The sequence below is a fragment of the Vicia villosa genome, unplaced genomic scaffold (assembly GCF_029867415.1).
Source record: "Vicia villosa cultivar HV-30 ecotype Madison, WI unplaced genomic scaffold, Vvil1.0 ctg.001659F_1_1, whole genome shotgun sequence".
NCBI lineage: Eukaryota > Viridiplantae > Streptophyta > Magnoliopsida > Fabales > Fabaceae > Vicia > Vicia villosa.
In genome coordinates, this window is record NW_026705690.1 from 266,120 (window position 1) to 287,872 (window position 21,753).

A 21,753-nucleotide genomic window follows, 5' to 3' on the forward strand; every position below is an offset into this window, starting at 1 on the left:
AGTAACTAGAGTGATCAGGATACTCTAGGAAGTCTTAGCTTGTGTCTAAGTAGTTGTAATTAGAGTGATCACGTGGTGGTCAGGATACTCTAAGAAAGTCTTAGCTTGTGTCTAAGCATTTGTTCCTAGAGTGATCAGGTTGTGATCAGGATACTCTAGAAGACTTAGTCGTGGGCTAAGTGGAAAACCATTGTAATCTGTTGCGATTAGTGGATTAAATCCTCAAGTGAGGTAAATCACTCCGTGGGGGTGGACTGGAGTAGTTTAGTTAACAACGAACCAGGATAAAAATAACTGTGCAAATTGTTTTTATCTTTCAAGTATTTAAGACTACACTTATTCAAACCCCCCCTTTCTAAGTGTTTTTCTATCCTTCACATCCTACCCTGACGAAAGAGGGTACCCCTAATAGGTAGATGATGCATGCATGCCACATCATCTAGGGTGATAGTAATCTCACCGTGGGGTAGATGGAAGGAGGAGGTCTCAGGATGCCATCTTTCCACAAAGGCTGCAAGCATACCATTATGTATAGTATGGTAGCCGAGCGTACAAAGGCCCCTCAAGCCTGAAGCTGCCAGTACCTCCTAAAATCATGGCTGGTCAGGCTGCACGAGATCCCTAATCTTCCGCCCATGGTTGTAGAACCTCTGGGAGCCCTGCTCTGAAATTTTATAAAAAATTTAAATGGTCAGTAATAATCAAGGTGAGAGCTGAAGAAAATAAATAAATATGTAACTATCAAATAAAACTTACATCTCCATCCCATATACGTCTTGCAGCATGATCATCATATCCAGTAAGTAGAGAGGTGTCTACGAGTCCACCAGGGTACCAAACGGGTTCTGGCACAAGCATTGGCCCCCGCGGATCATCCTCGTGTACCTCCGGAGGTGGCCCGGCAGAAGAAGCAATGCCCCGATGAGGTCTGCGCGAGGATGGTGGCAACTCTGATGTAGAAATACCCTTAGGATCATCCTGAGGTCTCCGTGATGGAGTAGTAGACTTAGAAAGCCCGGTTGGAGCGGGTGATGGAGTGGGCCTGGCTAAAGCACGTGATAGAATGGGCCCGGCTGAAGCGGGTGATGGAATGGGCCTGACTGATGCAGGTGAACGAATGGGCCCGACTGGAGCGGGTGATGGAGTAGGCCTAGCTGATGCAGGTGAAAGAATGGGCCCGGCTGTAGCAGGTGTGTTGGATGTAGAAGTAAAAGGTGGATCAGGTACAACCGCAGCTCCATCGGTCACCTGAGATACTGTGCGCAACGTTCGTTCTCGCTGAACGGATGCGTGTTGTGCTGTCCTACCATGTATGTCCCTGTCCGGACCGTGAGTCATGATGTCTGCATTATGATACAAAAGTGATCGGGTTAGAAACTGTGTGTTTATAAATAAACATAAATATAAAAACAAAAGAATACACTTCCCTAGATCCATCTACGGAAGCACCATTCTTCCAAAAAACCTGGGTGCTTCCGTAGATGGATCTACGGAAGGACCTTTCTTTCAAAAACTTTGGGTGTTTCCGTAGATGCATCTACGGAAGTGCCCTAACGTTCATCTCTTCTGTAGATGGATCTATGGAAGCTACTAAAAGCAAAGAATGCAACAATGACGTCTTCTCCACTGTTCAATCACCAGAAAACCATTTTTGTGCCTTGATCGTGCGTTTAAACCCTAAAACATTACCTACATTGTCTATAAACACTATTTCTAAACCTATCCAATCAACTATACACCTAAATATCGAATTCTAATTCGATTTCACAACTACTCTAAAATAACTCGAAATATCAAAAACTTATCGATTAAATTGATATTTGAACTAGATGGAATGTGTAGGTTGTTGATGTTAACAATGCCGACCGAACTCGAGAGAAAAAAATGCAATGGAGGGAGTTGTTTGATTTTTGGGTTGGGAGGGTTTTTGAGAGAGAGAGCAAGAGCAAATGAAAACTGAAGAATGGGGATGAGAAGAGTCTGGCGTGAAGTATAACATCAAACTCTTCCGTAGATGCATCTACGGAACAAAATAAATTTAAACAAAAAAAAAGTGCTTCCGGAGATCTATCTACAGAAACACGAGAGCAAAATAAGGTCCTTTTCAACCATTTTCCATATAACACAACAGATAACAAAAACAATCACCAAGGAATAATATGAAAAATACTAAGGAACCCCAAATCCAATTGTGTTGTTGTGTTGTGTTGTGTATGATTGACTTGTGAGTTCTCCACGTATTCAGATAAAGCACCTACCTCATGCTACGTCATCATTTCCTTCCTTAATTTTTTCTTTCTTTCCGTTTCTGTTTTACACCACGCAACCACTTCATCTATTTCACTCTTTTCTCTTCTCCTTCAATTTTTTTTATCTTCAATTTCTATCTCCAGTGACGCGAGCTCAATTTTCTCTCCAAATTCTTCAACCGTTACATGGCAGTTAAATCGCATAGCACCAACAATTTTCTATCGTTAAGGTAATCCATTGGCCCCTCTTCGCTGAATCAGTAATAACCAGGAAGCTAGGTTTAGTTTTACCGTTTGTTTGTTTGTTTGTTTTTTACCTTGCACACGAGTTGTTTGACGAAATTCCTAACTGAAATTCTAATCCTTGAACTCTTATGTTTCCGTTTTGTTTTATCAATTTTCAATTTTTTGCAATACTGTTGTCTTTCACTGCGGGATTATGTATGTTTAAACTAGAATTTGTGAAGAATAGTTTATGTTAGTTATGATGCGTTATTTTCTTGCAAGTAGTAACTAATATAGTGTATGTTTGGTTTAGCTTTTGTAAGAGAGAAAAACAATCCAAGAGGTGTATAATTTATTTTGCAATGATTTTGAGGTGTTTGGTTCTTCTAAAGTAGAATTAATTCTGCCTACATAATTGATTATACTTATACTTGAAGCTAGAATTTGTAGCTTTTGAATTTAAACGTGATTTTTACATTGAAATATTTTGTTCAAATCAATTTTGCATAATGTTATATAAACATAAATCAGTTTACATTCAACTCACTTTTAATGATAATCAATTTTACATAATCAATTTATTCAAAATCAATTTTTTTCACCACAGAACTAAACATCCTTTGTGTTTGGTTTTTCTAAAGTAGAAGTGAATCTGCCTTTAGAATTGATTCTAGTTGAAGCTAGAATTTGTAGCTTTTGAGTTTAAATGTAATTTTTATATTGAAATTTATTGTTCAACTCTTTCGTATAAAGTTATCCAAACATAAATCACTTTACATTCAACTTACTTTTAACCAGAATCAATTTTACACAATTAATTCATTCAAAATCAATTTTTTCCCACTGCAGAACCAAACACACGCATAGATTCAGTGCTCTGTCAAATAGTGGCTTTAGCAGCACCATAGACCAGAGTTTATACAAACCACTATTCTTATGTGAGACGCGATTTATTTAGTCAAGATGTTGTATAATAGTGGTTATAATTGTGCTTTAGTGTATCAGAATTTGAACAACCCGCAATTTTCTACAATCTGCGATTGACAACACTGTATAGGTTACTGTGCTGCAGGAAATAGTATGGTTGTATTTGTTATATATATTTTTTCCCTGTGATTACTGCATTCCTCTGAGCTTAGTTTTATGTATAGCTTGTATATGTGTGTGTGCTGTTTCTAATTGCAATTCATTTTGCAGTTCCTCGAATTGCCGGCTTTCAAATGGTTCCTATTGTGTAGGGAGGAAATTGTCTAACTTGCATTGTCTACTATTAAGTAAATGGGGCAGTACAAGAAAGGGATGCCTAATACAACATGATTTGCCATCATCAAGCAGTGGTCATGGTGCAGCGGGCTGTAAAAAATATTATTTAACATTTTCTAAGACTGGAAGGAGTTTACACTTGTTCCCATTTGCCACCTCTGATGATGGTATGACTGTCAATGGGAGTCCACAAGCTGACACCAATGCTAACCTTGAAAAAATGAGGGTTAAACTGGATAGTTCACTTGAAGATGAAAACTTTTATGATGGACTTGTTCAAGCTTTAAATGATGCAGCCAGAGTTTTTGAGCTAGCAATTAAAGAACATAAATCGTACTCACGTGTATCCTGGTTTTCAACAGCTTGGCTTGGGGTAGACCAAACTGCATGGGTGAAGGCATTGTCATGTCAGGTATCATCAGGACTTTAATTATTACACAGTGTTACTAATGTTTGATTCATGTCATCTTGAAAGCATGATATGCATTTGTGAATATGAAGCTTTGACAGACAGCCATTGTTATGGCATGCTGTTCTCTTGTTTAAATTGTAACAAATACACGCTAAGTGAACTGTCAAAGGAATATGGGTAATTAAGCTTTATTTTGCATGCCTTCTTGGTGTTTTTGACAAATACATGCAGCAATGTATGTCAATACTTTGAAGCAATGGTTTATATTTTTATCCAACAAATTGACCTTCTTGTTTCCTTTAACCAATTTATAGGGTTACATTTAAATGTGTACTAATGATATTGTGCTATGGTTCTTGAAAGACCCATTACTATTGACTAGCTGGCAGCTAAATCTCCGGCTTCGAGTAATTTAGTGTATTGCATAGCTAGGGTCATTTGGCTTCAGCTACTTTGCTAAAATTTTAAATTACTTTTCTTTGTAATGAAAGTGTTGTTAAGAATCATAAGAGAAAAATAAATCAGGTAAGAATCAAAGTAATCAGAGTTTATTTGCTCGGCCAAGGGAAGGCTTCCCTATTGCAATTGAAGTATAGTTCTCATACAATGTCCCATGACCCCTCACTTGAGTCACTCTCTTGCATTATCGTACATAAAGGTTTTCACCTAACAGTCAATGTAGAATGGTATAACCCATTAATCTCTCGGTAGAATATTCTTTCAATATTGAAACTGCTTGGCTCCAATAAGATTCATGATATCCAAGGTTGTCAAGCTCAAGAGTCTAAGTAAATTCTTGGAGCTTCCATAAAATCAGCACGTAGAATCAATTGACAAACTTGTAAGAATTTACCTAATAAAAAAGTGATATTAAAAAACCCTTTAAATGAGATGTAAAAATAATATAATACCGTTGGTAGAATAGTAATTCTACATTCCAAGTCCATAACAAAGCAAAGTAGCAAACCAGTATCTGTACCAGACATTATGTATCAGCAGATAACAAACGGAATCCTGATGGAAAAAAAACAATGAGTGAAAGGAAAGACTTAAACAGAGGAGGTAAAAACTCAGAGCAGCCAACGGAGGAAGCAGAAGCACAGCACAATGGCAGACGACAAAATATGAAGAACACTGGGTGTGCAGTGTGTTGTGTAACTGTGGACAATGACAGACCTGTGATACGGGTAAGTCTTTTAGTGGGTTTGTTTTGAATGAGGGGAAAATTCATGAACAGAGGGTGAGGGAGTCTTTTGGGTGTCGAGTGCAGGCAAGTGGCTGACCAAGTGTGAATGCACCTTTTGGATGCTCAAATGCAGAAGGCCACTGGAGCACTCGGGCAAGATTCTCCGGTAGCGAGCGGCACTGTTTATTGCAGCAGGCTAGCTATAATTGTCAAGTGTTCAATTGCTGTTTGAGAGAGCCCATTGGCAAAATGAAGAGATTGAAAGCCGGAAAAAATGAAGTGCAGAGAGTAAAAATGGCAATGGCCAGTCTTGATCAAAAAATTAAACACAATTAAGTCATATGTTTTGAGTCATTTTTATCGCTTAAGTTGAACTCACTGACTCATGATCTGAACTGCGAGTCTGTTCAAGTAAGACTGAGTCTGACAAAAATGATTCTCAGTGAGTTAACCAGATTTGGCTACATAGAATCTAAACTTGATTTACAAGTTAACTAAGGTTTTTCAAATGAATACTATTTGAAAAGATAGAGGCAAATTATATATACTTTATTGCCTTTGCTACAAGAATTGTTACTATGACGTTGATCATGTCTCGCCTTATCTCACTGTTTCCAAATTTGCAAAATTTATGAAGAACTGAGAAACATGTTATATAAATTTTGTTTCAGGCTGCCGTGTACTCCTTATTGTATGCTGCAAGTGAAATTTCATCTCGAGGTGATAGCAGAGATAGAAATGTCAATGTATTTGTTCAAAGGAGGTAGCATGTTTCTTTGCATTTTGGTTCATTTTTTAAGTTTTTTTTTTTTTTTACATTACATTATTTATGAAAAGGAATGGAAGTTCTTTGGTTGACCCTATGTGAAGAAGTTTTATAATAGATCATGTACCAAAAATTATTCATTCGATAATTACTTCAGTTGTTTGATTTTTTAACCGATGTATTTTCTTTAGCTATGGTACTTATTAATGCCAAAATTTGAAATTTAAAATGCATATTTTTTTTCACGAAATAGTCTGCATTTTATTGAATATTATGTAAATCATCCAAGGGTTTAATTCTAAGTGTAAGTTAGTAACTTATGTTATACTTTTAATATTTAAGTTTTGTAACAGGCAAACTTTTAAACGATACTTCAAGCTTTTACCATCACACAATGCTTCTATACTTATAAGTTATAACCTTTTTTGAACGTCTTCCAATTTGATTTACTTGTGCGGCACTGTCTCATATTTTTCTTCTTTTTGTTCCTTTACAGGTTTAGTTTTAATATTTAATAGTGCTCTCTCTTGTTTCTTTGGGCCTAACACTTATTTAAAATTTGTATCGGTCCAGTTTGCTAAGGCTATCTGCTCCCTTGGAGAGCTTAATTAGAGAGAACTTATCAGCCAAGCAGCCTGAAGCATATGAATGGTTTTGGTCTGAGCAAGTTCCAGCTGTAGTGACATCCTTTGTTAATAAGTTTGAAGCGGATGGACGCTTTACTTCTGCCATTGCTTTGTATGTTCTATTTTAACATTTCTACATATTGAGATGTTAACTTTTATGGCTCTGTTTTTGCTCCTTCATGTTATATTTACAGACAATGCATAAATGATATTTTTGACTGAATTCCCAGGTATGGAAAAACTAAGGGTTTAAGCAGTGCAAGTGATGTATCACTTCTCCTTCTTGCACTTACATGCATTGCTGCAATAGCTAAACTTGGCACGGCAAAAGTTTCTTGCTCACAGTTCTTTTCCATGAGCACAGAGATAACTGGTAGTTTGATGGACATGCTGGTTGGTTTAATTCCTATAAGTCAAGCTTATAATTCTATAACGGATGTTGGTCTACACAGAGAATTTCTTGTACATTTCGGTCCTCGAGCTGCAGCTTTTAGAGCAAAAGATGAGTGGGGTTCAGAAGAGGTTGTTTTCTGGGTAAATCTAGTTCAGAAGCAGCTGCAGCAAGCTATTGATAAGGAGAAAATATGGTCAAGACTGACAACATCTGAAAGCATTGAGGTTAGTTATGATTAGTTTTAAACTTATCATGGTTTTGACACTACTAGAAAGGTAATGTTGCATTTAGTGTTTAGGAATATATATTCTACTAGAAAGTGAGACCTAATCTTTTGCTTGATTTGTATCATTTTGCAAATTATTATTCATTAACAGGTTATATTCTTCTGCCTGTGACGGTATAATTTATTCACATCTGAAACATATTACTTGATCATGAAATTTGTTTTCTGGTGTACTGGCTTTGAAAAACAAAAGTATTCACTATGGATAAAAATAATTTCTTATTTTATTTTTCCAGCATAGAGGAGTATGATTAAACATTAAGCTAACTTTACTTTCAATCAGAAAGTTTCAAGAGAAAGCACTTTATGTAAATAAAATAAAAAGAATTAAGAGATGAGTTGAGTTGAATATGGTATAATAGAGCTCAATCCTTTTCCATTCATTCGTGTGTTTCTTTTTGTAAGAAAAGGCTTCAATTGAAAGAAAGTTAGCATAATGCAGGTTTTGGAGAAGGATTTGGCTATATTTGGATTCTTTATTGCTTTAGGTAGAAGTACACGGACTTTTCTTTTGGCAAATGGTTTCGATACTCTTGACGATCCAATTGAAGATTTTATCAGGTACTACTTCTGTCACATATTATTACTATTGTTAGAGTACTAGGTTTCTTATTGTTTTAGTAGTCTTGTCATGAATATTATTCGGTGGGGCATGCATTAGTTGTACTTCTAGTATTTGACCAGATGATTCATATAAATAGGTGCAATTAGGTTACAAACTTTACATTTATAATATCATCATAATAGTTCCTGCAACTTCAGCCCCTTTCTCTTCAACTCTAGTTTATACAAATTTTGTTCTTTTATTTATTTATATGACATTTGGTTCATTTATTTATTTATATGACTATTTATTACAGGTATCTTATTGGGGGAAGTGTTTTATACTACCCTCCGCTCTCATCCATTAGCTCATATCAAATGTATGTTGAGGTTAGTGTTTATGGTCCTTGCATTTAACATAGATTCTTGATTAAGTTAGTTTAACTGGTGAAGTCCTTTAACTGCATAGGTAGTGTGTGAAGAACTGGATTGGCTTCCTTTTTATCCAGGCATCACCAGCATCACAAAACAGTTGCATGGGCATAATAAACCAGAAGGTCCCCCAAATCCCGAAGCAGTGACACAAGCTTTTGATGTTTGCTCTCATTGGATGCAGAGGTTTATTAAACACAGCACATGGCTGGAGAGCCCCTCAAATGTAAAAGCAGCTGAGTTTCTGTCTAAAGGGTAACCAGATAAATGTTTATTTATAGTTTAATGAAATACAAGCTTCAAACTTAATAAATTCTTATATGTATCTTATTATTATTTTTTTTATGTTAGGCATAACAAGTTGATGGAGTGCATGGAGGAACTTGGAATGATAAAGTATGTGGCAAAATCTGCATCTAGAGTTTTTATTTTTTGGCATTCCATTTGGTGCACGTGCATATTCGTTGATACCATGATACAGGCATCAAAACTTTATATTTTTGGGATAAAATATTCATCATAAATTTCTTGTTTCAGCAACCTCAAGTTTAGTTGCTATTGCTACAGAATAGTCATGTCAGTCATTTTTTGTGTAGTCAATAGCAGCCATAGCGGCTGGCCCTAAGCGCTATGTGAAACCCCCATGCGTTTCCGTTTTTAGTAACGGATTCTGTGCTACCAATAGCAGTTTTCGCAGCGAAATACTTAACTTTTCTTGACCTTTTGATCTTTTACCTCCAAAATTTCTGTTTATGGTTGTCAAATGGAATTCCTGATGTTAGAATGGAGTAATTCCAAGTACAAGAGTTGAATCTAGAGGCTAGAATAACACATGTGCTCAAAGCATTATGATATTCTGTATCTATGCACAAATTCTGTAGTAGTTCAAATGCATCTTGTCAAAGTCCAATGCAATCCTTTTAGGAAGTGAATTTAAAGGTTGATCAAAACAGTGTTAACTTTTTTCTCTCTAATTGTGAATAAGAATTAGTTTGTTCCTAGAATAAGGGTGTGTTCTCATTAAATGTAATTATTTAGTGTAATTACCGATATAACCATGTAACCTCTATATATACAAGAAATAATAATGAGAAAGGCATCAAGCCAAGAATTATTGACACTAATATGTGGCTCTAGCTTTTATATATCATTGACCTGTCAGTAAGATTAGTTTGGCAAATCTCCTTTCATTAAAAAAGAAAGAAAAGAGAGAGCATATGCTCTATCTTAGAATTTGAGTTGGGCCTAACTCATCCCTACAAAACCGACTTGTAAGGTGAGGATTGCCCCCACTTATAAACACAACACAGGCCATATCTCTAAGCAATGTGGGACTAAATCCACCCCTTCAAAGCTAACACAATGAAGGTGTTAGGGGCTGCAGTGAAGGCAAGCTAAAGAGCCGCAATTAAGGCGGCTTGGGGCGGACCGCAATTAAGGCACATTGTCTGGCACCGTGGTGACATTTTCTTGAAGCAATTTATTTATACACATTTTGTATCTATAGTTTTACTGGAATCGAGAGGTTGTGAACCTGATTTCTTCTCCAATAGTTTCTTATTCCAAAAGTTGTACCACTTATTATCTTCATAAATTTAATGCAGGGATAATACATCGGAGAGTGATACCAAGAAAATAGTTGACAGACAAAGATCCACAATTCAGTCAACAATAAAAGGGTCAGGTTCTTTTGATGAGGTTTGATTCCCTCTTTTTAAAATCTGCATTTAATGCAGGTGCTTCTTCCAAGTTTTTTAAATTAGATATTATAAACTTAATTTTTTTCATCCCGGGTGCACTAAATGATAGTACAACTCCATCTGGGACCATGGATGCAATTAGACATGATAGGGCTTACTCTTTAGCCTTTTATATGTCCAGTGTATATACTAGATTGTATAAATTTATCAAGATGATAAAATTTTTTTAATCCTATATTTGCTGTATTAGTATAATAACTCGATCTTGCTTACAGGGTGGGATAATGATGGATGTGATAAGAAACTAAGTTATCCAATTTAGCCTTATCCTATTTCATCCAATGTTCTAAATGAAATAGCTTACATGTGTTTAAGATAAAAAAATATGATCAAGATAAACTCTTATACTATCAATTGTTCTGTACCAAATGTCCTGAATTTATAAAATCATTATCATATCCCATCAAATGTACCAAATGATATAGTATCAAGGTGCATAAGGTAAAAATTGATAAACTCTTGTACCATCCATTGTTTTGTGAACAATTGTATAAATGATTGATAGACGGATGTTTGCTGGAGACATTTTCCCCTCTTTCTGAAATCGATACCAAAAGGAAAAGCTGTAGGAATGGTGGAAAAGATTGAGACAGTAGCGGTGATATAGTTGGGATTAATAGTGTTGTTGGTAGAAAACTGAATGGTAGTGATGGTTTTACTTGACCAGTTGCGGCATAGTGGTGGTAGTAGCAATGTTCTGCTGATGATGGAGGTAGAAATGGGCTCATGGTGGTAGGATTTAGCTACTGTAAAGTGGTAGGAGAAAAATGGGATGCTTTGTCATTATCCCATCTTGCTAATTCACCTCAATAGGATGGATAGTTATATAAGAAATATGCCATAAAATCTACCCTTTGGACAAGCTCATATTATTCAATGTGTGCACTAAACATTGAACAAGCCTGGGCAGAATATCTTATACTATCCAATGCAGATTTATTTCCCACATTGTCTATTCGAGTGGCAAGCATAGTTTCAAATAAGATAAATATATTATTTGATCCGGAAATCTTATGGTTTAAGTCGGTAATTACTTGGAGTGCTGCCCAAGTAAAGGGACATAAACATCATTACGTATTCAGAGTATTAATTTGCTTAAAAAACTTGCCTACAGTATTATAAGTGTTGTAGTAGGCAATGTTTTCATTAAAAAAGACTATCTACTCTTACCTGGCTTAGAGTAATAGAGTATAAGGGTTATTGAATATTGTGACTCCCACTTGCTTTTCAGAATGAATATATTAGCAACCTACATCTTTTCATTTGGTCGGAAAACCCAATTGTTTCTTTTCTGTAAGCATCTTAAATTTAGGGATATTAATATCCCTATTTCTTTCGGAAGTAGGACCTGGAATGGTAGTCATGAAAAGTTTGATTACCTTAAAGGGGAAGGTTGATTACAAATAGTAAGAATAATGTCTAGTTAACTGAAGCATTAGTTCTCATAAACCGATTTGATTAACACTGTGCCTCATAGTGTGGATTTTGAAAAGGAAACAACATAGTTGTGGAAATCAGAGAAAAATTAGGGTAATTATGTTAAAAAAGTAATTGTTTGAAGAAAAGAAAGAACTAGGTCTTTTTGCACACCTAGTCGTACACTCATAATAATTAACTAACCTAACAATTAATTGTATTGCTGCTTTTGTCCTCTCCATTTCTGTATTGTATAAATTCCTTATTTAATCCATACCTAAACATAAGAATATTCTTCATACTTTAGATAGATCCCAAACCTTTTGTTTTGATGTATCATATTCTTCTTTATGTCTTCAATTTCAGTCACTGAAAAGTGTTGAAGAAGCTGTGATAAAACTTGAAAAGTTGCTTCAAGAATTGCATGTGTCAAGCTCTAGTTCTGGAAAAGAGCATTTGAAAGCAGCCTGTTCTGACTTGGAAAAATTACGGAAACTTAAGAAAGAAGCTGAATTCCTGGAGGCATCTTTCAGAGCAAAAGCTGATTCTCTTCAAGAGGTACACAATGTCCTGCACAGCCTCCTTTACCCATTCCATGAATAATGCATCAAAGATTTTTTACCTTGAAAGTACATTTACTCTTTACCCTCTCTCTTTTCTATGTTCATGTCTTTTCTATTTTATTTTCCCTGAGTGTAGGAAATCTCCTATTTGGGTTCCTACCTCCAAATAATTGTGTTTTAGATTTTCTGTATTTGTTATTGATGAAAGTAGATTGACTGATCAACATGATAAGGATGGGTCCAAAAACTAATCTGTGATGGGGCTGATAATGAAGTAGGAGTGAATATTTACTTTAGTATTGTAAGACATAATTGACATTACATTTGTCCTCTTCTATACAAGGAATCATTTGGCTCTGAAATGGCAATTGACGTTATAGTATTTGTCCCCTGAAAAGTTAATGTGGTGGATGGACCATTTTGATGTCTTCATTGACTTTGAGGTACCATTTTGATACTAATTAATTGAAAACAAATACGATGCCGAATATATGTTTGGTAGGTCTAAAAACATGTATCTCTTTCAATAAAAAGTTACTTTATTTCTTAATGGACATTGTTACCCAAATAACCTAGTACAGAGTACAAACTTATTAAACTAGTGGCTACGGTAACTTTTCCAATACAACGGTTTTGAAAAAAAATTATGTGAAGAATATTAATACACAGTAATTATGAGAGGAATATATGGATAAGGTAGGTGCCCTTGGCATTTGTCCCTAATCGTAGATCTTGCCTTCTTGGGCCTGTTTTGTGTCTTTACCTAAAAATCTTGGTGAAGAATGGATCTAAGTTTAGTAGTATCATAGTATGCTTGGATAGCATTGCTTTCTGTTTTTCCATGGCATTTAAGGTGCATTCATTTTTTTCTTTTTCAAAATAATGGAGTAATGTGGGTTGTACTAGCTGTTATCCTTGCTTTACACTGTGATTCATCGTAATCTTGCCGGACTCATATGCATACTAGTCACATGTTTGCTTATTGAGAAACTCATTATTTGCTTGCCAATTGTAATTCTTGTCTACTCATCCAGGGAGTTAGTAGTGCTCAAACCATCACACCGGTTGGTGAAGAGGACAGGCTAATAAAAGGAAAAAGCAGAAAGAATGACAATGTAAGGGTGGACAAGAACAAAAGGTATGAAGGCTTGCCTTACATTTTTCATATCTAGTGATTTGTTTCTGATAAAAAATTTCAATGTCAGATAGCCAGATATTACTTTCTCTTGTTTGTTATATTCTGAAAGACCTCGAGATTAACGATTTGGATAGAAGCATGGTCCTGGATAGAACATTAAGGCGAAAGTTGATCCATGTAGCCGACCCCACATAGTGGGACAAAGCTTGGTTGTTCTTGTTGTTGTATATTCTGTTTAGCGTTATGTAAAAGTTACATGTGTCTTTTTCAGACAAATTGGAAACTCTCGTGGATTCTGGAGCATCTTTGTACCTCCCGTCACCAGAAAGCCTGAGCTGGAAGCAGATGCGGATGCATATGTATGCATTATCATCCTTATACTTTGACGCAGTTGACTTACATTTTATATATTTGTGAAAGTGTAACTGTCTATTTGGTTCTCTTTTATTTTAATAATTAAAAGCTTAAGAAGTTTGTCACAATCCTGAATATATTTGGTTCAGTATAATTGTTGGCCGTAAATAGTGTATAGTCATTTAAAAAAGTGACTTGATGCAATCAAAAATATATTTTTATTAAATAACCAATAGCCATTGAGTAGTGTGTTTTAGTGAGGATAATTGCTGGTTAGTTGCAAACTAGATTTATAAATTGCTACAGATTATTTGATGCATAATTGAACATGGCCTAATAAAACCTATCTCAATATTTTATAAAGCTATTTTTTTGTTTGCTTAGAATGTCTTACTCACACAACATGAAAACTGGTTAAGTTCTTCACTCTTTACTCATTATGCGGTGGACCGTTACTTACTTCAAAATCAAATTTGGAAAGTCAGATTTCAATAGGAGCTTACAATATAACTTATTTTTCTTCAAACTGTATTACCTAATAATCATAATTGAACTGGAACATAACTGTCCTTCACTTGATTTAGCTGTATAGACAACTAATTATTTATTCTAATTGGTTGGGAGATACATGGTTGAGTTTTGAGTAATTGGACTTTCTATCTTGTTTTTAGGAAAATTATATTGAACAGCCTGCACCAGATGTAGGGGTTGTGGACCAAGAATCCAATGAAATCCACCGCTTTGAGCTTCTTAGAGATGAGCTGATGGAACTTGAGAAAAGGGTTCAAAGAAGTGTCTACCAATCAGAAAATAATGAGGTATGTCTGAAAATTTTGAGTTTGATGTCTCCAAAGTTGAACTTAAAGTCTTATGGAATAATTTAGATTACCTAGATATTCCATTATTATTGACGTACTATGCTACCCAATCTTAATGTCAACTTACTTGAAAGGTTTGAATTATTTGAATATTGAAGACTTTAAGTTACAAACTAGAAAGAAAGAGGGGAAAAAAATTATGTCCTGATAATTACACAATATCAATATGATACAAGCAAAAGAAAAAAAAGAAAATAATGAAATATTTATTCTAAAATAATGCTATTAACAATCTTGAACCTTCTTACTAGTTTTATTCCAAATGCAACTTACTTTTGTATATTTATACAAAGGAGAGTTGCTGATATTTAAAGCCTAAGGCTAGCTAGTATACTCTAATATTTACTACACTCTGCTTCTGCTACTGTTAATTTTTTACTAAATCTCCATGCCATTTTTATTGACTGCTTTTTATCTTGTGTCCATCCTTCTCATTTAGTTTATTTTTTTGTGAAGGCTTTTAAGACGAGTGTATATATTGTTTTGACAGGATTTAATGATCATTGACAATGATGCCCGATATAGTGGTGATGCTGGAGATGGTCAGATTGCCTTAGTTCCGAAGAAAGAGAATATCATACAAAAATCTTTTGAGAAACTAAAAGAAACAGGAACGGTATGATATAGGGCCCGTTTGTTTTGGCTTTGTTTTAAAATGATTTTTATAGTGTTACAAAATTTTGTGAAAAAATTTTTTATAAAGAAACTTTTTATAGTTTTAAATGAAATTTTTTTTGAATAGTTATTCTTAAAATATGATTTTAGGTATTTCATCTATCTATGGGAAAAAAATTTGGATATCAAAATTTTAAAAAATCACTTAATTTTGAAGCTATTTCAAATAGATTTTCATAAAAATCATTTTTAAAATACAACTTTTTGATAAAATTGTGATTTTGACTAAATTTTGGTCTTCATTAATCTATGTTTATGTTCTAGGATGTCAAAATTATTGTTTCATTTTAGAAAAAATGAATATAAAAAATTTGTAATATTTTCAAAAATCTATTTTCAAAAATATAAAGAAAAAATCTATTTTTTTAAAGCTGAAACAAACGGACCCATAGTCTGATGTTTTTCTTGGTAATATTATCTTTGTTTATGAACTTATCTGCTTCATCACATTTAGTCAAAGGAATCTGGCTAATTTTTTTTCTTAGAATTTGGATTGGGTTTAACTCAACTATTATATAATTGACTCGTAAGGGGAAGACTACCCCACTTATAAAAAGTTATAAACATACTGTCGAGTATATCTCGTCCAGTTTGGGACTTTTAACATCCTTCATCCCAATGTTTTGGAAACTGAAAAAGAAAAATTATAACGTGTATGTAGCAGCATCTCTACTAAAAAATATCATAATAGTGGAAATTTAAAGTTGAGTCATAAGTTATTTCTTGTTTCTAATATCTGAGATCTAAAGTCTGCTATTTAATAAATAGGATGTCTGGCAAGGAACTCAACTTCTTGCTATTGACGTTGGTGCTGCCACGGGTTTTGTCAGAAGGTCCTTAATAGGTGATGAATTGACTGAGAAGGAGAAGAAAGCACTTAAAAGAACCTTAACTGACATGGCCTCAGTTGTTCCTATAGGCGTTTTAATGCTTATTCCGGTGAGTTGAACACCTTAATGATTGTTCTTATCAACTATATCTGAATAACATGTCATGTTCTTGATAGAGAAGAGAAGCATACTGTTCATTCTTAATAAAAAGATCCTAATCGAAGTAGGCTAGGTTTCTAAATCTCGTCTAGTTGAAACTTAGAGATACGAAAACTAATCCTTAAGAGATAATATAAGATAATCACATAAAAGATATTGTTTCTAAGAGATGGCCGAAGATAAAACCACAATACAAATTATTGTTCATATCGTCTAATACAACTCGTGTGCAAGGGCACAATAATTAATTGAATCAATGATCAATTCAATTAATTATTGATCCTACATTATAGAGTTTTGCTTCCTATATTTTTTCCTCTTGTGAATTCGTCGAACTCATTTTTACCTTTAACTTTTCTGCTCCTTATAAATATTATTAAAGTGGAAGAAAAAGAACTCTCTGCTTATATAAAATGTAAAAGAGAGAAGACAGAAGGAAATGAATTTTTCTGCTATTTCATATTACAATTACCATTTTCCAATATTAGATGTTGCCTACTAATTAGGACAATGCTTACTTTACACAGGTTACTGCCGTTGGACATGCAGCCATGTTGGCTGCTATTCAGAGATATGTACCAGCTCTGGTATACACATTATGACTGGCTTCTACTTGTTTTTCCATCTCCTATTCAAATTTTAAATCTAACGACGTAAGAATACCACCTTCTTCCTTGCAGATTCCATCCACTTATGCACCGGAGAGGTTGGATCTCTTGAGGCAACTTGATAAGATGAAGCAAATGACAATCAATGATGTGGATTCAGATGAGAAAGTGGATGAAGTTAAATGATTTGGAGCAATACAGATTTATGTATAGCTAACATATCTTTACATTCTTCCTGGTCTGATGAAAATTGGATCAGCTTCCTTCTTTGCTTTCTGGAAAAATAAATTTGGTTCCAAATTTCTTAGAGAGGAGCTGGGCATAGATAAGTTCGTTCCACGTGTCAGGCACTCCGGGTAAACACCAGTGGCTACAATCCTGAGGAGCATCAGGCGGAGTTCCTGGTTCCCGATATTTGGAAGGGTGGCCATCTTTCCTCACTTCTGAAAGATACGTGATGTTCAAAAAGTTGACTTTCCAGCTTCCATTTTGCATCTCTTTAACAGCATCAGATATAAATAAGTTGTAATATGGTTCAGTTTCGATTTTTGTTGGGTCGTTTTCTGGTTCCGAGTCCTTGTCGCAGTTCCCTCCTTCATTCCATGTGCCATTCCTACAATTTCACTGTACAGACTCTTATCCAATGTACTCAGAGGGATAACTTATATAGGATGAATAGATTTGATCCAAAAATAATAATTATGAAGTGAGTTATTCTGCTTTTAGTTAAGGCTTGTTTGGATTGGCCGATTTGAACGTATTTGTCCGACTATTTGAAAGAGCTTATAAAAACACTTTTATTTATATTTTTGTTATATATACTCGAACGAAATATGTATCTTATAAATATTGAATTAGTTTGTTTATCTAAACATGACCTCAGCTCAAATTTGAGTTTGATCTCAATAACTTTTGGTCTGCTTCTTTCTAGATGGTTTTTAATCAGAGTTTGTGACAGTGTCAATACCACATTAGTGTGTTAATATACTTGCCTGTAATGAACCGGCGAATAGCTTCGGAAGAAGACGAAACTCTTCATAGGTTTTAGATTACTCAAAGCCCATATTTTCCATGCTTGTAAGGATCTCCTAAAAGCTTCTTTCACTGTCATAGTCATATTTACCTTTCCTCCTTCCTGGAAGTAGATACCCCTGCAAAAGTATAGAGCCTGTTTAGATCTGTTACTTATATTTAAAAAACTAGAGATTTAACATATACTCACGACTTGATAGTTTTGTCTGGGTTCCACCAGTGACCAGAATTCAAAACAAGAACATCTGCTTCTTTCCATTGATTGGAATACCAATGCAACTCATCAAGTCTGATAGTCATTTTGATGTCTTTAGTTGAATTGGGTGGTGGACGTCCTATAATGGACAAGAAGGGTGCCCTGTAATACTCTACTGTCATGTTGTATTCTTCAAATTTCATGATTAAGTAGCCTTTGTGTTTGCTTATGGGACTTCCATTCACTTCATATATTTTTGACATGTTAGATACCCCTTTTGTTAGCATGCATAGTAAGGACTCCCATTGGTTTCTTCCCACTGAATCACCTGCAAATACAATGCGTCCATTGCGGCTTCTCTCTAGGAGGTCACTGGCATTGAATCTGAGAGTAATATAAGGAATGAATCAAGAGAAGTTGCTATTAGATATTGATCATTACTTCTAAGGAGTATCTATAATCAGTTGCTATTAGATATTGATCATTACTTCTAAGGAGCATAAGCAAGATCCCGTGTAGGTTCAAATAGAAACTCTATACTAATATTTTATAAGATTCTATTTAACCATAATTTAACATTATAAATTTTAAATTTTAGAAACTTAACTTACAAGCCCTTAAAGACGCACTGTCTATTTTAATAAAAAAGGACACTATAATAAATTATAGAGTGAGAATAATTATTCACTGAAAAATCCATTATAAATATTAAATTTTAATAATATATTTTTCAATTCAACCTTTGAATATATATCAATTCTACAAAGTTTGACAATTTTTTTTTAAACTATTCTATACTTTATTACATAATTTCAAAAGAATATACAATTAAGTTTATAAAAATATTATAAGTAAGTTTGCCTAAAAGAAATTAAATGTTAAGTTTTTATATTTATGTTAAAAGGATATACAATTTTGGATTTGTAAGTTTGATCACTAATATAATAATATCAAATTAATTGAAGTAAAATAGACGAAATTTGTTATACCAGTTTAGTTATTAATTATGCAGTGACATCTATACACTCACAACCGTTAGACTTGTTGACAAAAAAAATACAAAATTTAATTTTATGATATATATAGTCTTTTAAATCAACACATCAAAGAAAAACTACTACTATACATACATTGTTAATTCATTTTACTTATTAAGCTGGAAAATAAGACCTAATAATAGTCCATGAGTGTTTCTATAAACAAGGCCTCATATTCTCCTCAACCACTGCCATTATTGACTCTTTCCAATTAAACCTTTCTCCAACAAAATAAAAAAGAAGATAGAAATCAAGAAACAATAATACATAACCATATGCATGAATCCATGCAACGAAGACAAACAACATGAACATGCAAGTCACGTACCGTGGAAGATTACAATCATCAGGTTGCCATCTCCATTTCCGGTAGCCTTCATCGTTGCGACCGTTTTGTCGGCACCGGAATCCAGGATCAAGAAACGGACAATTTTCATCGTAAAATTGATGAGAGTTATAAGTTTCATCCCAAACCCATTGGCCTTTGGAAAAATCACAAACTTCAATTGGTAGCAATGTTTTAGAATTATTGGGAGCAATATGTGATGAGAAATCAAACCGAAAAAGTGATTGTTGATCAAAGGTGATGAGGTTGGAATAGAATAGAGACGATAGTAGGAAGAAGAGAAAAGAGAGTGCATATGCTATTTCTCTATTCATTGTTAGTGTTGGTTAAAAGTTATGTGAATGAGATACTAATAGGTGTTAGTATTGTGATGTAGGTTGTTTTTTTTGTTAGTAAAAAAAAAAAAAATCTATTTAAGTAAATAAATAAAATCATCAATATGTGAATATTTTATTTACAATTCTATCATTTTTACTTTATTAAGTAATTGTATTTTATAGTAGTTTTAATTTGTATTGAATTACATATGATTTTATTGTAATATTAAATAAGTTATAACCAATCAAATGTAAACTAATATAAGTCACAATGTATCATGCTGAATAATGGGTTAATGAGCTGTAAACTCTGAAAATGTAAAACACATTTTTTAATAGAAAATTGTTCTTTCTTTCATGATATAGAAAGAAGAAAAACCCATTTATGTTAAAAGAGTAAATTAATAATTAATTTGTTATATATATTTTTTAATTTGTAAATTTGTTAATCTTTTATACATATGAAAAAATTTATATACAATTCTTTAGATGTGATTTATACTATTTGCCAATAAAAATATGACAAATATACTTTAATATTTTAAAGAGTAAAAATAGGAGAAAATTATGGGAAATTAAGACAGAATAATTGAACAATACGCAGTGGATATAAAATTCTCTACACTTGTAGGAACCTTGAGGATCAACAACAAATATAAGACGGCAAAATAAATGCACAAAAGAGCACCGATATTTTTAACGTGAAAAACCCCTCAATTTGAGAGTAAAAACCACTAGTCGTCCAGACCAAAGAAATAGCTCCACTATAATCAATTGAGGGTACAATAAAGTCTTCAAGTGATTCACAAACAAGTGCTAACAACTGCAAATCACAAAGCTGAGAGTGTCAATTAGCTTACAAATAAGAATAAAAAAGCTGAAAAATAACTCAAATATGCAGCTCCAATGCGATGCCCATACCTCTCAGCTCAGACCTTGTTTTCAAATTTTTAACGGTCAAAAGTTAGATATATGAGTTGCGAACACGCCCATAAAATTTCAGCTCGATCCAACGGTTAAAAAATCGGGATCATCGATTTAGTGGGACTGGTGCAGAAAAAACGGGAATGAGTTTCTCTCCTCTTTTCTTTCTTTTGAATCCTTATTTTTCTCTATCTCTCTTAATCTTAAATTGACACTCTCCACTTAAATAAGTCAGATAAGTGAGCTATTGATATTTGAGCTTTTCTCCACATAGGAAGGGAACCCAAACCCAACAAATCTCCCACTCACAACTATGTGGAGGAAATCGCGAAACTGGCGATATCACAACAAGCTTCAAACTTCCCTCTTGGTAGTGCTTTAGTCATCATATCAGAACCATTATCATATGTATGAACTTTATCTAACTCCAAAAACTTAGCATCCAAAACATCGCGTATCCAATGATATCTCACATCAATGTGTTTGGACCTATTATGAAAAATTGGATTCTTACCAAGATGAATAGTGCTTTGGCCATCAACAAATAACACATATTTTTCTTGAACAAAATCAAGCTCCTGCAAAAATTTCTTCAACCATAATAGCTCTTTACATGCTTCGGTAATGGCAATGAACTCAGCCTCTGTAGTAAACAATGCTACACACTTTTACAATCTAGATTGCCAAGCCACAACTCCCCCCGAAAATTTAATCATGTAGCTCGAAGTAGAATTTCTAAAATCAATATCTCCAGCCATGTAAGAGTCAGAGTACCCCACTAGAGTAGGCCTATCTCCTACAAAACAAAGCCTCATATAAGTAGTACCGCAAAGATACCTTAAAATCCATTTTACAACATTCCAATGCTCTCTACCTGGATTTGACAAAAATCCACTGACAGTACCAACAACAAGTACAATATGTGATCTTGTACATTCCATGGCATACATCAAACTACCCACAACAGACTTATAAGAAACACGTTTCATATCAAACGCTTCATCTTCACTTGAAGGACTTTGATTAGAACTCAACTTAAAATGAGTAGAAAGAGGAGTGCTTACCGCCATAGAGTTTTCCATTTTGAATCTTTGCAGCACTCTTTCGATATAATGTTCTCGTGACATTCAAAGTTTCT

At 34.1% G+C, this 21,753-nt stretch overlaps 3 protein-coding genes across 3 annotated transcripts; 1 reads left to right on the plus strand and 2 right to left on the minus strand.

Annotated features, from left to right (window-relative positions):
• Positions 1 to 562: 562 nt before the first annotated feature.
• On the minus strand, positions 563 to 1,338 carry LOC131636191 (extensin-like). Its single transcript, XM_058906837.1, has 2 exons — positions 757 to 1,338; positions 563 to 664 (listed from the first exon to the last, which is right to left on the minus strand). The coding sequence occupies exons 1-2, from the start codon at positions 1,336 to 1,338 to the stop codon at positions 563 to 565; spliced, it is 684 nt and encodes a 227-aa protein (XP_058762820.1).
• A 936-nt stretch (positions 1,339 to 2,274) lies between these two features.
• Positions 2,275 to 17,567, plus strand: LOC131636186 (uncharacterized). The gene is made up of 18 exons (XM_058906833.1): positions 2,275 to 2,479; positions 3,672 to 4,149; positions 6,007 to 6,098; positions 6,675 to 6,839; positions 6,958 to 7,345; positions 7,850 to 7,968; positions 8,268 to 8,340; positions 8,420 to 8,637; positions 8,734 to 8,778; positions 9,987 to 10,080; positions 11,925 to 12,116; positions 13,156 to 13,259; positions 13,531 to 13,618; positions 14,285 to 14,431; positions 14,982 to 15,107; positions 15,935 to 16,105; positions 16,683 to 16,742; positions 16,836 to 17,567. The coding sequence occupies exons 1-18, from the start codon at positions 2,436 to 2,438 to the stop codon at positions 16,947 to 16,949; spliced, it is 2,718 nt and encodes a 905-aa protein (XP_058762816.1). The 5' UTR covers positions 2,275 to 2,435; the 3' UTR covers positions 16,950 to 17,567.
• LOC131636187 (protein trichome birefringence-like 8) lies at positions 17,005 to 19,688 on the minus strand. Its single transcript, XM_058906834.1, has 4 exons — positions 19,357 to 19,688; positions 17,986 to 18,375; positions 17,756 to 17,914; positions 17,005 to 17,376 (listed from the first exon to the last, which is right to left on the minus strand). The coding sequence occupies exons 1-4, from the start codon at positions 19,686 to 19,688 to the stop codon at positions 17,019 to 17,021; spliced, it is 1,239 nt and encodes a 412-aa protein (XP_058762817.1). The 3' UTR covers positions 17,005 to 17,018.
• Between the last annotated feature and the right edge of the window lie 2,065 nt (positions 19,689 to 21,753).

What these genes read in the sequence shown, in the direction of transcription:
- LOC131636191 (XM_058906837.1), bottom strand. Translation starts at nt 1,338, where the DNA reads ATGACTCACGGTCCGGACAGGGACATACATGGTAGGACAGCACAACAC. An exon ending in GACGTATATGGGATGGAGAT is followed by an intron (nt 665 to 756) that starts GTAAGTTTTATT and finishes ATAAAATTTCAG; the next exon opens with AGCAGGGCTCCCAGAGGTTC.
- LOC131636186 (XM_058906833.1), top strand. Translation starts at nt 2,436, where the DNA reads ATGGCAGTTAAATCGCATAGCACCAACAATTTTCTATCGTTAAG. An exon ending in AACAATTTTCTATCGTTAAG is followed by an intron (nt 2,480 to 3,671) that starts GTAATCCATTGG and finishes TTCATTTTGCAG; the next exon opens with TTCCTCGAATTGCCGGCTTT. An exon ending in AAGCTGATTCTCTTCAAGAG is followed by an intron (nt 12,117 to 13,155) that starts GTACACAATGTC and finishes CTACTCATCCAG; the next exon opens with GGAGTTAGTAGTGCTCAAAC.
- LOC131636187 (XM_058906834.1), bottom strand. Translation starts at nt 19,688, where the DNA reads ATGAATAGAGAAATAGCATATGCACTCTCTTTTCTCTTCTTCCTACTA. An exon ending in CCAGACAAAACTATCAAGTC is followed by an intron (nt 17,915 to 17,985) that starts GTGAGTATATGT and finishes ATACTTTTGCAG; the next exon opens with GGGTATCTACTTCCAGGAAG. An exon ending in TATTCGCCGGTTCATTACAG is followed by an intron (nt 17,377 to 17,755) that starts GCAAGTATATTA and finishes GTGAAATTGTAG; the next exon opens with GAATGGCACATGGAATGAAG.